Genomic DNA, 13,024 nt, shown 5'->3' on the forward strand with positions numbered 1-13,024 from the left:
AAAAGAGAGATACATAATAGTATATGTTATGGTGTAGGGTGCAGTTTATTGGCATGGTTTAGGTCCACTTGTTAAATCTATGCCAAGGCACATTGTAGCTGTTCTGTCAGCTTGTGGTGGCCCAACACACTTATAATTTTAAAACACTTTGTTGGCGTTTCCTTTATTTTGGCAGATACCTGTATGTACATGTAAGTCGCTCTGGATAAGAGCGTCTGCTAAATGACTTAAATGTAATGTAATACAGGCACGTGGAGCCCACACACACTACTGAGCCTCATTTTGACTTGTTTTAAGGACATTACATCAAAGTTGGATCAGCCTGTAGTGTGGTTTTCCACTTTAATTTTGTGTGACTCCAAATCCAGACCTCCATGGGTTGATACATTTGATTTTTGTGTGATTTGTCAGCACATTCAACTATGCAAAGAAAAAAGTATTTAATAAGAATATTTAATTCATTCAGATCTAGGATGTGTTATTTTAGTGTTCCCTTTATTTTTTTGAGCAGTGTATATATGTTCCATAATGACAAAGCGAAAACAGGTTTTTAGCAAATTTACAAAAAAAATAAAACATACCTTATTTACACGCTTTGCTACGACTCGAAATTGAGCTCAGGTGCATTCTGTTACTACAACTTGGGAGTCCACCTGTAGTAAATTCAATTGATTGGACATGATTTGGAAAGGCACACCTGTCTATATAAGGTCCCACATTTGACAGTGCATGTCAGAGCACAAACCAATGAGGTAGAATAAATTGTCCGTAGAGGTTCTACATTTACATTTACATTTAAGTCATTTAGCAGACGCTCTTATCCAGAGCGACTTACAAATTGGTGCATTCACCTTATGACATCCAGTGGAACAGCCACTTTACAATAGTGCATCTAAATATTTTAAGGGGGGGGGGGGGGTAAGAAGGATTACTTTATCCTATCCTAGGTATTCCTTAAAGAGGTGGGGTTTCAGGTGTCTCCGGAAGGTGGTGATTGACTCCGCTGTCCTGGCGTCGTGAGGGAGTTTGTTTTCTAGACAGGATTGTGTCGAGGCACAAATTTGGGGAGGGGTACCAAAACATTTCTGCAGCATGGAAGGTCCCCACGAACACAGTGGCCTCCATTACTCTTCCTAGAGCTGGCCGTCCGGCCAAACTGAGCAATCACATGAGAAGGGCTTTGGTCAGGGAGGTGACCAAGAACCTTATGGTCACTGACAAAAGATCCAGAGTTCCTCTGTGGAGATGGAAGGACAACCATCTCTGCAGCACTCAACCAATCAGGCCTTTATGGTAGAGCGACCAGACAGAAGCCACTCCTCAGTAAAAGGCACACAACAGCCTTATAGCCTAACAGCCTAAAGGCTCCTAACTGGTCTGATGAAACTAAGATTGAATTCTTTGGCCTGAATGCCAAGCGCCAGGTCTGGTGGAAACCTGGCACCATCCCTATGGTGAAGCATGGTGGTGGCAGCATCATGCTGTGGGGTTGTTTTACAGTGGCACGGACTGGGAGACTAGTCAGGATCGAGGGAAAGATGAACATAGCAAAGTACAGAGAGGTCCTTGATGAAAACCTGAGCCACTTGTGTGGGTTGTAGACTCAGTCTCATGCTACCACTAGAGTGAAAGCACCGCCAGCATTCAAAAGTGACCAAAACATCAGCCAGGAAGCATAGGAACTGAGAAGTGGTCTGTGGTCCCCACCTGCAGAACCACTCCTTTATTGGGGGTGTCTTGCTAATTGCCTATACTTTCCACCTGTTGTCTATTCCATTTGCACAACAGCATGCGAAATGTATTGTCAATCAGTGTTGCTTCCTAAGTGGACAGTTTGATTTCACAGAAGTGTGATTGACTTGGAGTTACATTGTGTTGTTTAAGTGTTCCCTTTATTTTGAGCAGTGTGTATATATATATATACCCAAGGATAACATGTGGAAAGGGAAGGGGTCTGAATACATTCCGAATGCACGGTGTGTATATATATATACACACATACACACACACAGTACTTCATAGCAGGTGACAAACAAAAAAACAAATAGTTCAAGCACTGATTCTGCAGTTAGAAAACAACTCAGAGAAATGTCCATACACATTAAAACACAAATTACAACCCCTCGCACTCTCCCTCTGCTTTAGTTGTGAGTGACAATCTATAGCTAGCCTACCTCCCATAAAAATCCTGTTCATTTTTGTTTCAAATTGGTTGAAGAACAAAACACTATACTACACTATACAAATACTATGCTTAAATTCACATTTTCATAAGTAACAAAACCCAAACACTTTCTTTTAGAGTATGACATGTACCCAACATATACCCATGTCCCCCACTGGTAAAACCTTGGAACTCACTTATCTTGGCTAGAAGATTGATGACAATGTACCACTCGAAACAAGACGGGTTACAATAATCTACACTGAACTTATAGATATAAATGCAACTATTTCAAAGATTTTCCTGTTCATATAAGGCAATCTGTCAATATAAATTCATTTGGCCCCAATCTATGGATTTCACGACTGGGAATACCAATATGTGTGTGTTGGTTACATACCTTAATAAAAAAGGTAGGGGCGTGGATCTGAAAACCAGCCAGTATCTGGTGTGACACAGCTTCCCATAGAGTTCATCAGGCTGTTGCCTGTGGAATGTTGTCCCACTCTTCAATGGCTGTGCGATGTTGCTGGATATTGGCGGCAACTGGAGCACGTTTTCGTACATGTCAATCCCAAACATGCTCAATGGGCAACTGGAGTATGCAGGCCATGAAAGAACTGAGACATTGAGCTTCCAGGAATTGTGTACAGATCCTTGTGACATGGGGCGTTGCTTTATCATGCTGAAACATGAGGTGATGGCGGCGGATGAATGGCGGGACGGTGGGCCTCAGGATCTCGACACAATATCTTTGTGCGCTCAAGCTGCCATTGATTAAATGTTGTGTTCGTTGTTCCTTAGTTTATGCCTGCCCATACCATAACTCCACCACCACGGGGCACTCATCCACACAACACCATCTGCCTCGTATAGTTTAAACTGGGATTCATCCGTGAAGAGAACGGAGGTGAGCATTTGCCAACTGACATGGTTGACACCAAACTGCAGTCAGGTGAAGACGACGAGTGCGCAGATTAGCTTCCCTGAGATGGTTTCTGACAGTTTGTGTTGAGGTCCTGGGCTGGCGTGGTTGTGAGGCTGTACTTGCCAAATTCTCAAAAACGACGGAGGCAGCTTATGGTAGAGAAATTAACATTAAATTCTCTGGCAACAACTCTGCTGGACATTCCTGTAGTCAGCATGCCAATTGCACACTCCCTCAAAATATCTGGCATTGTGTGTGACCGAATTGCACCCGTTTAATGATTATGCTGTTTAATCAGCTTCTTGATAATCCACCAAACAGGTGTGGCATATCTTGGCAAAGTAGCAATGCTCACTAAAAGCACATTTGTGCACAAAATTTCAGAGAAGCTTTTTGTGTGCCTGGGATATTTTATTTCAGTTCATGAAACATGGGACCAACTCTTTATATATTGCGTTCATATTTTTGTTCAGCGTATCAAAACAGAGAAATAAATCTCACCTGTCTGTGTCATACATTTCAAGTTCCCTTTACCATAAGATTGGCTGCAATGTCTCACAAACAACGACAACAATGTGTTTCATATAAATAAATAGAACAATGTCATTAGTACTTAAAATCAGTGTTACTCTCAATACTATTTTTTGCTTCAGATACTGATTTGAGAACAGTTATCGAACCCTCACTAAAGAGGTGGACCCATAGAAACTGATCTATGACCAACAAGAGTGCTTTCTTTGTACAGTAGGTCGGTGTGGATGCAACGCGAGACAGAATACCTTTCAAGACACAGCTTGGAAAAGGAAAGAAATGCATGTAGAAATGATAGCATGGTTCACATTAAAGATAGACAAACCATATTAATGGCAGAAAAACGTACACAATCATGGAAATGTTGGACACGTATGTATGGGTGATATCGATGCTATGATCAGGTGGTCTTGACCCTCAGAACTCCCATCCTCATGCGTGTCCAGTCCACTGCTCAGCATGCAGGTGTGACGAAGGAGGTCAAGTGGCTCAAAACGGCACAGAAGTACATCTGGGTCAGCTCTCATCTATCCACATTCAGTTCCCCTAAAATTATTCCAAGTCAAAACCCTTCATCTCCCAGGCCTGTCGGTTACTCCGAGGCCTCACCCCTCCTTTCCATACTGGGGCTTGTCCGGCTCTGGAGTGAAGTTTCCCCGAGTTACAGATCGAGGATCTGCTTCTTCTCCCCCAATCCTAACCATTAGTGAGGGAAATGCAAAACTGACCCAGGATCAGCAACTTCACCTTACTGGGGCTTGTCCGTCTTGTGGGCAGTAATGAAGGCCATGCCATGGGTCCTCAAGTGGGTGTTAAGGTCGGAGGCCCTGTCGAAGCGTCGGCTGCACACCCTGCAGCTCATTTTCCCCTTACCGTCCTCTCCGTCCTGTGGGGACGAGGGTAAGTCGTCCGGGGAAGAGGGGGTGCGGGGTGGCCTGTGGTGTGACTCCCCCTGGGGATCTCTCACACGGTGGGTGATGAAACGGTGGCGTCCCAGGGAGCCAGCCGAGGCGAAGCACACGCCACACTGCAGGCACTGGAAGGAGGCAGCATCAGCGCAATGCTGCGGGATGTGGCGCTGGAATTCGGCGCCGTCCTCCGTGGCGAAGCCGCACGGCACGCAGCGGAACACATTGTCGTCCTCCTCGGGCTCGGGAAGCGCCGACGCTCGCGTTTTCTTCAAAGGAATGCTGCCCTCCTCGCCCCCCTCTGTGGCCTCTCTGCTGTCCGTGCCACCCCCTTCCTCGTCCCCTGGTGGCCCCCCCTCCCCGTCAAGTTCAGATGAGCTGCCTGGGCCCTTACCCGGGACTGAACGCTTCCTGATCTGTGGAGATCCATGCATGGGGACAGAGGGGTGATGGGGGGGGTCAAAAAGAGAGAACGTCAAAAAGCAGTATTGATTTTTGGTTTAACATACTCAGATCCATGGGTAACATTACTGAAATGTACCCCCACCAAGTGATGGAAAGAAGAATGGATTCTAACTGACCTGTCCGTCAGTGGCTCTGACCCTGTGATGATGGACCTGGATATGCTTCTCCAGTATGAGCCGACTGCTGAAGGTCCGCTTGCCCTCTGTGCAATATCTGCAAACACACAAGTATACACATAGGCTCTGAGGATGCTGCACACTTTCCTTAGGTGGGCTGATATTCGACTAAACTTAACATTCTAAATATCCCTGCTAATTGTCTTGTTATATCAACTCTACAGACATTTTCAAGTATAATATATATCCTACTTAGCAGACGCTTTTTCCCCCCAAAGTGAGTTAGTCATGCATACAGCCTTTGTTTTTATGTACGAGTGGCCCTGGGAATCAAAGCCCACTATCCGTGCTCTACCAATTGAGCTACAGGGGACAAAATATGGTGCTTTTGTGGATGTTTAGATGATTATGGGGTTCACTCACTGGCAGTGGAAGACTCTCTTGTTGCCCTCGTGGATGACGCGTACATGGCGACGCAGGCTGGAAGAGGTGGAGAAGGAGCTCTCACACACACAACACGGGAACTTCTTCATAGTCTACAGGGGAAGTTTCGAGGAGAAAAGAGGGTGAGTCCTCTGTGCACACACCCCCACACATTACACTAAGGTCATACAAATACTAAACAACCTTGGTACAAAACCACGTCGCGCACATAAAAAAGTTGGTTAAATTCCCATGTACCGAATGGAAAAATACAAGTAAAATGGGTTTCCATTGCATTGAACTCTACTGATGGGTTTGTCACAAAATCTGTTGCGTTATATAGAAAATGTGCCTAGTCTGGTCTTGTCACATGTGCTCTAGCCAACAAGCTTGCCGATGATGTAAGCAACCTACATTAAGAGATTATTATGGATAAGAACAGTATTTTTATTTGTCAAAAAGCATCGATCATTACGTCACAAAAATAAGACCCTGGATATGTACTGGAGGCATTAAGCTCATGTCACTTTCACCACCCTGTGAAGTTCATAATTTCTTTAATCTGTAGCCTAATAAACTGCATGGTTTCCCAAGTCGTGGTGGGAGGACCACACAACATATCGCGCAACTCCATGTTTACTTCGTTATGATGGTTATATCAATTTCTCGCAGAATTAATTTTACCATTACATGTCGAATTATATATATATTTGTCTGCATTTATAACCGGCATATCCTATTTCCATCAGCACGCACAGACTTTTATCCGCAATAAGTCAGTTTGATGGCAACATATCTCGTGGGAAAATTAGCATTTATGCAGATTTTCGAATATTCACATGAAAATCGGACGCAAATTGTATGGAAATCTAGCTACAGCAAGCATGTCCCAGCCAAATTAGTAAATTTTTCCAGAGGCATAGTTCTGCCATATTTCAATGTAAACAGGATCCACCAGAGCCTAATTTTGAATCTCATAGCAACGGGTCTAAATACTTATGTAAATAAGTTATGTTTGTTTTATATTTAATAGTTGCAAAAATGTCTAAAAATCTGTTTCGGCTTTGTCATTCTGGGGTAGTGTGATGAGAAAATATAAATTTAATCCATTTTAGAATAAGTCTAACGTAACAAAATGTGCAAAAAGTCATTTGGTCTCAATACTTTCCAAATGCACTGTATTTTCTAGGTTAGTCAGATTTATTTTTCCTTAGAAGGTTTCTCTGCAAGTTGACTGGCATCTATTGTGTTGCAATGCCCACAGCAACATAATCCCAACGGAAGGCTACACATTTTTATGTTTTGCAATTCACAAATTATTATTTGATTCAATTCACCGCGATCTAACCGAATCCAAAATACTACAATGGCAAAGCAAATCATTCGATTTGTTAAAAATAATCGATTCACATCTTTATTTTTTTTATGTGAAGTGGGTCATAGGTTATACAGATAATTACCTTTCCGTGCTCTGTCTTCATGTGAGAGATGTAGTCGTCGCTCTGTGTGAAGGTCTTCTGACATTGCTGGCAGCTCCATTCTGAGATGGTCCCACGATGGCTGCCTACCTCCATAGAACTAGACTGATTCTCAGGTTCCTCATAGTCCTCACCCCCCTCTTCCTCTCCTTCCTCCTCCTCTTGGTCTCGGCCCCAGTCCTCCCCATCTGAGTTGTCCTTTTTTGCAGAGGGCTTGGATTTTGGGAGGGAGGGGGCTGAGGGGTTGGTGGGGGCAGGGGCAGAGGCATTGGATTGGCCCTCCTGTTTGACTGACTGCCTTCTGTGAGCAGTCTGGATAAGAGGAAGTAAGAAAGGGATAACCAATCAGACAAGAGAAAAGGGAAGACAATATTGACAAATTAGCTCCTATAAATTACTATTTACCATCCAGGGGATTGATCAACTAACATGTCACTTTCCTTTACTACAATCGTATGTTTACATATGAGTTGGAATTTCACTAAACAAACCTTTATGTGTTCCATCATGGAACCTTTCTGTGCGTAGAGTTTGGTGCAGTCAGGACACTTGAACACATGCACTTTCTGCTTGGCCAGGTGGGTGTCAAAATGCATGTACAGTAAGGGTTTCTGGGTAAAAACTGTATCACACATCACACACTTGTAGATCAATCTGCAAATACAGAGAAAGAGGGTATTTAGGAGTGAATTAAACTTTTTTTCAGGGCTCAAATTGTGACAAAAACAGACATGCTTTACAATCAACTAAAAACCAGTGTTTCCCAATTCTGGGGACCCAAAGAGGTGTACATTTTTGTTCTAACACACATTAATTAAGTGTGTTAGTGCTAGAGCACTAGGACAAAAACGTACACACCTCTGGGTCCTCTGGACCAGGATTGCAAAACACTGCTCTAAACCTAGAGACATAACATGGTTCAGTGACTGTGGGGTATTTACTTGGCCTGTCCCCCGGTGAGGGTGGGGTGCTGGGTGCTGATGTGTCCCTGTGCACTAGGGGCAGACTTAAAGGCCATAGGGCAGCTGGGGCACTTGTGGAACACCTCGCAGTGGGCCGCCTGGATGTGGGACTTGATGGAGTTCAGACCCCCGAAGACCACCTGGCAACTGGAGCACCTGGGGAACAGATATGAACAACAACAAAATGTTAAACACAGGTTTAGTCACTGATGCTAATATTGGGTGGCTTGATTGTGATGCAACTAAGGAAAGAATCCTCAACCACATCTTTTCACATATCTTTGAGTTAGAGGGAGTGTATTTGCATTTGATTACTGTATGTATCCCTCATACATCCACCTGACAATGGAGTGTCATAATAATACATAACGCTGCATCTAAGCAGTAGTTTGTGGTATGTACACGTGCATGTATTTGTAGCACAATTGTCTATCAGTGCAGATGACCGACACACTGAATAAGGCTGCTTAAGCCGAAACATCTGTTTAAGCTAGTGAAAATACTTCTGCGACATCCTTTTGTGTGCGGACTTATTGCATTTGTTTCAGACGCTATCTCTTCACCTGTATCCAATGCGGCGGGCGAAGTGCAGACAGGCCTCCTCCAGGTGGGTCTGGAAGCTGGCTTGCCGGGCGATGCCCCCACACTCTGGACAAACGTGGGGTGCCCGGTGCTTATGAATCCTCTGGTGAGCCGACACACTGCACCAGTTAGGCAGCATCATGGGAGGGGAGCACAGCATACAGGTCTGGGTAGGAAGATGAGAGGTTTAACGATTGACATACAGCACACACATTGAGGAATTAATCAGAACTCGTTTTCATAGTAAACATTAGCAGCATCATGGGAGGGGAGTACAGCATACAGGTTTGGGTAGGGAGGAGAGGGAGAAAATGTTTAAAAGTTGACTAACACTATGAATACACTACTATTTCTAATACTAGTACTGTGTAATAAGCCAGTCATCAATGCACACCCACAGGTCTGGCCAAGGAAGAGAGAGAACACGTTTTAAAGTTAATTGTGGCCTTACAAATGCCTTGTTTTCATAGTCAAACACTAATATTGCGTAATACATAAAGTAAAGCAGTCCACAATCTGTGTCTGGGAAACTGCCTTATTCAGTCATTATGTATGACTAAGCTTGACACTAGTAGTTCGTCATTAGCCTGTGAATAATGCACACACATACTTCAGGCTCTGTATCAAAGGACTCACCGAGTTGGAGGTAGCTCTGATCTGCTGGAAGTGGGCGACCAGCTCAGCCTTGCCAGAGAACTGGGCCTGGCACTCGGGACACTTGAAGTTGTGGTACTGCAGCACCTCTCCCTTCTTGCTGGGGAGGGGCATCAGCACCTGGGGGATCTGGGGCGCACGGCGGACCGGTCTCAGCTGGGCTGCAGAGGGAGACTGTGTGTCCTTCAGTGGGCTGGAACTGGATGACACTGCGGGGGCTCCGGACATGGGGGAGGAGACTGGAGGAGGAGAGGAGATTGAAGAAGGGGAACACATGCCTGGTCAACAAAGCAAGAAAGCGAAGCAAGAATACAAAGAAGTTGGAAGTCAATTGCATGATGGTATCTCGCTCTTGTGTTTCATATAATAACATGGACCACATCCTAACAGAAATAAAGCTTTGTTTATATAGCCACATTGTATGCGTCCTAAATTGCTTAAACTTTTTTGCTGCGTCCTATGGGATGAAGCCATTTTCACTAAACTCTCCCGAAAGTGCCGCCTTACTGATGGGTGTGGTGTCCTGCTGGCCAATCATCTGCTCCACGGTGACGGGCCTCATGATGAGGTGAGAGCACTGCATTACCAGCCCTCGTTCCTTATGCTCCCTGGCGTGGAGCAGCAGGCTGCACTTGTTGAAAAAGGCCAGCCTCTTGGCACAGTGGTTGCAGGTCACCTCGATGCGCAGCGAGCGCCTGTCATAGTGGCGAGCCAGGCTGCGCTCCAAGGCGAAGGCATCGCCACATTCTAGACAGCGGTAGCCCATGGCAGGCAGAGGGAGCCCCCACTCTGGGGGCGGAGCCGCCGAGAGGTCAGGCTTATAACTGGGCAGCAGGTTCTTGCTGTTGAGGATCTTGTTGAAGGCCTCCACCAGGCTAGACTGGCTGCGGGAAATGACGGCACCCGTGCTGTTCACAATGGAGGCAGGCTTGTTTGGCTGGTGAGTACCGGCTAGGAAGCTGGCGCTGCCCCCGTTAGACGTTTTAGCACCAACAGGACGTACACTCATCCCACCCGTGGCTACTGAGAACTTCGGAGAGGAGGCAACCGAGGGAGTGGCAGGCAGGGCGGCAGATTTAGTGATGCTAACAGCAGTGGCAGATACCTTGGCTTTGTCAGAGTCCGAGGAGGCAGCCATCTTGTTCTGAGCCTTGGTTGCAGCGGCTAGCATAGCACTACTGGCTGCTAGTGTAGACATGGGTAGTGTGTTGAGACTCTTTGCTTTCTGTGACTGGGAGGGTGCCATACGACCAGAGGGAGTGTCAGGTTTCCAGGCCCTGTTGACTGGGGTCTTCCGCACCCCTGGTGGAGCTTTGCTAGGCTCCATACCCTTGGCTCCAGCAGCACCTGCTTTGGGTGCGACTCTGGTAACAGTTCTGGTGATTCCACCAGTGGAGGTTTTGATGGTCTTTATCCGCACTTTGAGGGGCCGGGCAGGAGCAGCAGGCCCTCCTGGAGTTGATGTGCAACTTTCAGTGGTTGGAGGTGTAGACTTGCCATCATCCACTTCCATTTTCTCCTCTCCTGTTCTTGCACCCTCTTCCTCTCCAAAATCTGCCTTTCCATCCATAGCCTTCTCTATTCCATTTTCCACCTCCATCTCCTCCTCCTCCTTAGGCTCCTGAAGGTCTGAGGGGGGTGGTGTGGAGGCTACTGCAGGGCTGGAGCACCTCTTGGCGGTTACTGGTGCAGCCGATATGGGTATTACTGGCTCAGGACTTTCAGGTGAGTCTCGCTCTTCTATAACATGCTCTGGGTGTTTGTCTTCCTGTGGTAGACAGCCCGAGGGAGTGTCCCCTGGTTTGGGGTGAGCTGCCGATGAGGCCATGGGATGGGTGGAGTCAGAGCTGCCAGCAGAGGACCTAAAACGACGGGTCAGTTTGGGAGGGGTGCGGGAGGGGGAGCCAGGGGGTTCCTGGATCAGCAGCGGGGGCCCTAGGTCCGGATCTGAATCAACCCCCTCTGAGTCTCTGGGACACAATGTCGGGCCGGCTTTAGGTGCCCCGTTAAACGGCTGAGATGAGTGCAACGGGTGTGAGGAGAGGGCGGATGGCGGGGATGGGAGCAGAGGCTTGGAAGGCGGGAAGAAAGGAGAGGACAGTCCTACTGACACTCCTGAGACAAGAGGCGCAGACACAACAGATGAAGAGGAGGATAACGAAGCTTCTTTGCCTGCCTCTTGCCGTGTGTGCTGCTGCTGTAGGAGCTGCATCTTTCTCGCCCTCCCTACAGGGTCTCCCGATCCTTGCGCCATGAGAGGCTTCAGTCTGTTGAATATATTGCCAACCTGCTTGACTAATTTAGTTGATCCAGCACCGCCTCCTCCACCCTCCGTTTTGGGGGTAGACACTGACCACGGCTCCCCATTAGATTGGGCCTGAGCCTGGGTTAGGGGCATAGTTATACCAGCAGCCCCAAACCCATTGTGATTGAGTGGTTCAGATTCCGCTATGTCTGGGGCACAGACACCGAGCCGTGCACCCATAGAGACCCCGACAATGCTGTCCATAGTGTTCTGGTCTGTGTCCTCATCCCCTCCATCAATGTCAGGCCGTACACAGTTCTTTACGATAACGCTGACAATAGGGGTGTCAGCCTGTGGGTCCGTGGGGCTAGCTGGTCTCAGAGATGGCCCTACACCAACCCCACCGTCCGGCTTTCCCAGAGTTGCACCGCCTGGCCCGTCGGCCTCATCAGCAGACTGGATGGCCTCTTTAGCATCGATGTCAGGAATGTCAAATGCTGCCAATAGGTCATCGAAATCTGGGGTCTTCATGTCCCCCATGCCGGGACCAAATCCTGCAAGAGAGGATACACCAAGAGGACAGAAAATGAGTGATATGATTCCAAGTTTAAAACATCCTGTGTTTCTAATTTCTCATTGAAATTGCTAGCCAGCTGGCTATCCTTATGTGTTGCAGTTCAGTAAAGGTAGCTAGCTAGTTAGTAGCTAAGCAAGTTATTAACACAGATCCAAGTCGAACAGAATTGTATTTGACCCGAGCATTTGCAGCGACTGTTAGCCAGTTTAGCAAAACATTGCATACAGTAAACATTTCGAGAGGGGTGCTGTTATTACCTAGCCAGCTAGCATGAACACAATGCAGTTTGACACATAGCCCGTCTCGCTACGATTGTCAACAAATAGCTATCGCTAGCTGGCTAAAACCTACGACAGACTAGCGAAAACCTATTTAGCTAACTAGCTAAGAAATACATCCAATTGTTTATCGGTTAAATAGATTAATTCACCGAGTGTGGACGTTACATTTTATATACTTGACATATGGATTAACCTGCAATGGCTTCACAACTAATTAATCATTTAAAAGCACAAACGTCTCGCAGCTGTTCAAGTTTATTTCGGCTTCCCCCGCCAGGCTAGATGGCCCGGCCGCGCTGAGCCCAAGCAGAGCGAGGGGTCCTTTAGTGGAGGCCATCCCATGCATTCATAACGAGTTACTGGGAAATAAGCATAAATCATTGTCACTGTGGACAATTGATGGGACCGGAATTTTGATTCTCAATTGCACATATTTTTTAAATAGTTTACCTGGATCTGTGATTCAACTATTGTCGCTCGCTCAAGATGACGTGCCTTTACTTCCTGCCACACAATGAAGAGGTCCTATCAGATCATTGTATTAATGCAATTTTTGTATTGCCGAAGCTACAAAAAGAAATTGTCGTGGAAATGGTGCCACATACGGACAAATGTAATTTGTTAATATTAAATGTTATCACAAAAGATAACATAATAAAAACTGATATGTTAATTCTTGCCACAATAGTTCACACACCTTTCTCTAATTA

At 46.3% G+C, this 13,024-nt stretch overlaps 1 protein-coding gene across 6 annotated transcripts; it reads right to left on the reverse strand.

The window, feature by feature from the left end:
* Positions 1–3,488: 3,488 nt before the first annotated feature.
* On the reverse strand, positions 3,489–12,965 carry LOC124043694 (zinc finger protein 687b-like). 6 transcript variants are annotated; one of them, XM_046362553.1, is made up of 11 exons: positions 12,765–12,965; positions 12,551–12,673; positions 9,719–12,010; positions 9,194–9,489; positions 8,539–8,723; positions 7,955–8,131; positions 7,505–7,667; positions 6,996–7,325; positions 5,536–5,648; positions 5,113–5,209; positions 3,489–4,947 (listed from the first exon to the last, which is right to left on the reverse strand). In XM_046362553.1, the coding sequence occupies exons 3-11, from the start codon at positions 11,994–11,996 to the stop codon at positions 4,372–4,374; spliced, it is 4,215 nt and encodes a 1,404-aa protein (XP_046218509.1). In that variant the 5' UTR covers positions 11,997–12,010; positions 12,551–12,673; positions 12,765–12,965; the 3' UTR covers positions 3,489–4,371. The 6 variants fall into 6 exon arrangements, with proteins under 6 accessions (XP_046218509.1, XP_046218512.1, XP_046218514.1 ...); XM_046362556.1 differs by having other exon boundaries at positions 12,508–12,673; XM_046362558.1 differs by lacking the exon at positions 12,551–12,673 and having other exon boundaries at positions 9,194–9,450.
* Positions 12,966–13,024: the final 59 nt, after the last annotated feature.

Source organism: Oncorhynchus gorbuscha, linkage group LG09 (genome assembly GCF_021184085.1).
Source record: "Oncorhynchus gorbuscha isolate QuinsamMale2020 ecotype Even-year linkage group LG09, OgorEven_v1.0, whole genome shotgun sequence".
Classification (NCBI taxonomy): domain Eukaryota; kingdom Metazoa; phylum Chordata; class Actinopteri; order Salmoniformes; family Salmonidae; genus Oncorhynchus; species Oncorhynchus gorbuscha.

Coding starts and splice junctions, on each gene's coding strand:
- LOC124043694 (XM_046362552.1), bottom strand. CDS start 11,996: ATGGGGGACATGAAGACCCCAGATTTCGATGACCTATTGGCAGCATTT. Junction 8,132..8,538: donor GCCCGCCGCATTGGATACAG/GTGAAGAGATAG, acceptor TCTGTTCCCCAG/GTGCTCCAGTTGCCAGGTGG. Junction 7,668..7,954: donor CTCACCGGGGGACAGGCCAA/GTAAATACCCCA, acceptor CTGTATTTGCAG/ATTGATCTACAAGTGTGTGA.